Source organism: Pteropus medius, unplaced genomic scaffold, assembly GCF_902729225.1.
Source record: "Pteropus medius unplaced genomic scaffold, Ma_sr-lr_union100, whole genome shotgun sequence".
Lineage (NCBI taxonomy): Eukaryota > Metazoa > Chordata > Mammalia > Chiroptera > Pteropodidae > Pteropus > Pteropus medius.
In genome coordinates, this window is record NW_024340849.1 from 20,427,487 (window position 1) to 20,431,717 (window position 4,231).

The 4,231-nt window shown below is 54.5% G+C and overlaps 1 protein-coding gene across 1 annotated transcript in view; it reads left to right on the top strand.

Annotated features, from left to right (window-relative positions):
• The first annotated feature begins 324 nt into the window (after nt 1-324).
• The window catches only part of SKOR2 (SKI family transcriptional corepressor 2), a 40,075-nt gene continuing 36,168 nt past the window's right edge, over nt 325-4,231 (top strand). The window contains 2 exon segments of the mRNA XM_039838540.1: nt 325-611; nt 2,762-4,231. The exon segment at nt 2,762-4,231 is cut by the window's right edge and continues 565 nt beyond it. Coding sequence (XP_039694474.1) covers nt 2,812-4,231 — 1,420 coding nt within the window. The 5' untranslated portion in view covers nt 325-611; nt 2,762-2,811.

A 4,231-nucleotide genomic window follows, 5' to 3' on the forward strand; every position in this document is an offset into this window, starting at 1 on the left:
TAGAATTTGGGGCCTCCAGGATCTGGGTCCCCCGGATGCACGCAGACTGTTCATTCGCCTTTCCATTCCTAGATCAGTTACTTGGCTCCAGCACGATGTCTGAGTTTTTGCTCCGGGGCTGGGGAGGTTTTAGTCAATTACGGGTTGGTTAGGTGTTGGCTTTCGAGCATGCTGAGAAAGGATCTCGATGTTACTCTCTCTCGCTTTCGCTTTCCCCCTCCCTTCCTGTAACATGCCAGCCCTTTAATGTGGAGTGTCAGGGAGACGGTGACGTCACCTTGCCCGCTGGGTGGCGTCCCCTCGGTCCGACACGAGTTCAGAGACAGAGAAAGCCGCTGTCAGACTGCTCTCCACCTGGGGCTCGCCTGCCTCGGGTTGCCGCGCGCCCACACTTTCTGTGGTCGAGGAGACACCCCGCCGCAATTCAGGCTATCATTCTCCCCCGGCCGGGGTTCGAGCGCCATTAGAGCCAACGAGCACCAGGATTTTCACGCGGAGCCCTACGGAATCCCGCCTGCAGGATTCGAGGACCCGCTTGGATGCTTTGCCTCCGAGCGCCCTCGGAAGATGGGCGGACAGCTAGGCGCGTAAAGACACCGAGGGGTCACCAGGTACTGCCAGAACCAGCCTGCCCTGACTCGCACATAGCTCGCGGTTCACTATTTGAGATCCCCAGCAGTGGGATTCTCTGGGTTCGGAAAGGGGCAGCAGCGGGCTTCCGTGGTGATTGATTTGGGAACCCAGGGAGTTAAGTTGGGGGTCGTCGGCTCATGCATAGAATAACGAATTTCGACAGCTTCCTTTTTCAGTTCAACTAACTTTTAATTGTCTCTTCTCCTCTCACTCTCTTTAAAATTCCCCATCTTAAACCCTTTTATTTGTGTCTCTGCTCTGACAGGAGTTTCTGGGAGGGTTTGGGTGAAAGTAGAGGACACCTAGGAGGAAACGCTTCTACTCAGTCTACCGCTGCTAAGGATGCGGGTTTCTAGCGCTAAACCAGCTCCCGGCCAGGGCCAGGCCTGCTGCGAGCCATTGCCCCAGAGCGAGAGTTCACGTCACCTATCCCAAGGTTTTATTAAGATAATAAGAATCTTGTTTGGGAAGGGAATGAGCATTGAAGGACCATTTGGCGAAATAGGGCTGGTTGTGTCAGGCCCGGGTATCACTGTTTCTCAAACTGCCATTTAATGTCTTGTCCCTTAGAAATATTGTCTCTGATCCATCCGAAGTGACAAGCCAGGCTCTCCTCTCATTTGATCGCGTCGAGGTTTGTTCAACCTTCCTGGAGGCCGCGGATGGTAATCAGAGATGAGGATCCAGAGGGCAGCAAGGCGAAAGCATCGGGATAGGTGTCTCAGGGGTTCACAGAGGGCAAGGATGTGACAATTTGGGAGAAGGAGTAAGATAGTGTACCCTCTGAAATCGCTGTCATAACGAACTCCAGCGTACTTGTCCGTGAGTGGTGATGCTAGGGCAGCAGTGATTTTCCAGGGCAAAAGATAGCCTTAGTCGCTGTGCCTCACATGACATGTCGCTGTGAAAAGGTCACTGTCTGCTTTCCTAGTGAATAAGCCACTTGGCTTGTTTCAATTGAGCAGTATTGTCACAAAGGTTTATTTCACTTGCTTTTTCTGTATTTTTAATTTACTGAACGTTTTCCCCCTTATGGTATCCCAGAGGTCATGGGAATTTTACCGCAGGTCCAGCCCAGGGCTTCGACTTTCAGTGCCTCCACAGATTACTTAGTCCAGGGATTATCTATACCGTGGGGGCATGCCCCCCAAAGATCTAGAGATATCTACATAGATCAGAAAAAGAAATGTCATTGAAAGTGGTTCACCTTACACCTAAAGTTGCCATTTAAAGCCTGTCAAAAACGATCCCCCAAAACTGGTAGTTTCCTTGCACTGTTTCTGGGCTTAACATACTTGCTTGTCTTTATTTGTTCATCGTCATGGAAATGACAGAAAAACAGTTTTCAAATGTCTTCTGGTCGACGACTTCATCTTTTTAAGCTACCTATCTGAAACCAGAACCGCTCCGTTCAGCAAGTGGCTTTTGGAAAAACTGAAGGCGCAACACCCCATTTTTGGTGCAACCATGCTTATGGCTTTGCACATTTTTCTATATTTCAGAAAAATCTAATTACAGTATGAAAATATCTAATGGCAAAGATGAGAGTGAAGGGATTTCGTTTTGCTTTAATGAGCTGTGTCTCAACCCATAGTGAATTTCCCCCGAGAAACCACAGATACCACAAAAATCACTTTTAAAAATGTTTGGGTTTGTTTTGTAAACCAAAATCAATCTATTTTCAAGCAAATGGTCTCTTTTTAAATTTGAGTTTTAATGGCCAAGCCCGAGTTTTCCATAACTTGTATAATCTGTACTAGTTACAACTGTCATCGTTTCTTCCTAATTTCCAGCGAGTATGCCATTTATTCTAACAGCTTCTATAAATCAGAGATAAGGTCTTGAGTTTCTTAGGAATTGACTTTTTCCTGTAACACTTAGCTAATTTAATTTAGATTTTTTAGAACGGAAAAAAAGTTCTTTCGAGTCCGTGCATTTCAGAAGGGAGACTTTGAAGAAAATTAAGAGATTACTTTCTTCTGTCTGAAATTTGGTCCTCCTGCCCAGTGATAATCATTTCTTAACCAAATCAAGGAAGCTATTATAATTCTTCAGTTAGAGACTCAACCCCATCCCTCTGTTTTAGACTGAAAAGGCTCTTGTCAACATTTGATTCTTTCCCTTCCAGTCTCCAAGACAGACCCGGAGGGCTCTGCCCTGGCTTCCGCGGCGGAGGAGATGGCTTCCAGCCCACTGCCGGGGCCCAACGACATCCTGCTGGCATCGCCGTCGAGCGCCTTCCAGCCCGACGCGCTGAGCCAGCCACGGCCGGGCCACGCCAACCTCAAACCCAACCAGGTGGGCCAGGTGATCCTCTACGGCATTCCCATCGTGTCGTTGGTGATCGACGGGCAGGAGCGCCTGTGCCTGGCGCAGATCTCCAACACTCTCCTCAAGAACTTCAGCTACAACGAGATCCACAACCGCCGCGTGGCGCTGGGCATCACGTGCGTGCAGTGCACGCCGGTGCAGCTGGAGATCCTGCGGCGTGCTGGGGCCATGCCCATCTCATCGCGCCGCTGCGGCATGATCACAAAACGTGAAGCCGAGCGCTTGTGCAAGTCGTTCCTAGGCGAAAACAGGCCGCCCAAGCTGCCGGACAACTTCGCCTTCGATGTGTCGCACGAGTGTGCCTGGGGCTGCCGCGGCAGCTTCATCCCCGCGCGCTACAACAGCTCCCGCGCCAAGTGCATCAAATGCAGCTACTGCAACATGTACTTCTCGCCCAATAAGTTCATCTTCCACTCCCACCGTACGCCCGACGCCAAGTACACACAGCCGGACGCAGCCAACTTCAACTCGTGGCGCCGACATTTGAAGCTCACAGACAAGAGCCCCCAGGACGAGCTAGTCTTCGCCTGGGAGGACGTCAAGGCCATGTTCAACGGCGGTAGCCGCAAGCGTGCGCTGCCCCAGCCCGGCTCGCACCCTGCCTGCCATCCGCTTAGCTCGGTGAAGGCAGCCGCCGTGGCAGCGGCAGCTGCAGTGGCCGGAGGCGGGGGGCTGCTGGGACCGCATCTGCTGGGGGCGCCCCCGCCGCCGCCGCCACCACCACCCCTGGCCGAGCTGGCGGGTGCGCCGCACACGCATCACAAGCGGCCACGCTTCGACGACGACGATGACTCACTGCAGGAGGCGGCCGTCGTGGCGGCCGCCAGTCTTTCAGCCGCCGCTGCAGCCAGCCTCTCGGTGGCCGCGGCCTCGGGCGGCGCCGGGGCGGGAGGAGGCGGCGCCGGGGGCGGCTGCGTAACTGGCGTTGGCGCCGGCGCGGGCGCGGCGGCCGGCGCCAAGGGCCCACGCAGCTACCCCGTCATCCCGGTGCCCAGCAAGGGCTCGTTCGGGGGTGTGCTGCAGAAGTTCCCAGGCTGCGGGGGGCTCTTCCCGCACCCTTACACCTTTCCCGCCGCAGCTGCCGCCTTTGGCTTGTGCCACAAGAAGGAGGACGCGGGTGCCGCAGTCGAGGCCCTGGGAGGCGCGGGGGCCGCGGGCCCGGCACCCAAGGCCGGCCTGTCGGGCCTCTTCTGGCCCGCGGGCCGCAAAGACGCCTTCTACCCGCCCTTCTGCATGTTCTGGCCTCCGCGGACCCCAGGCGGGCTTC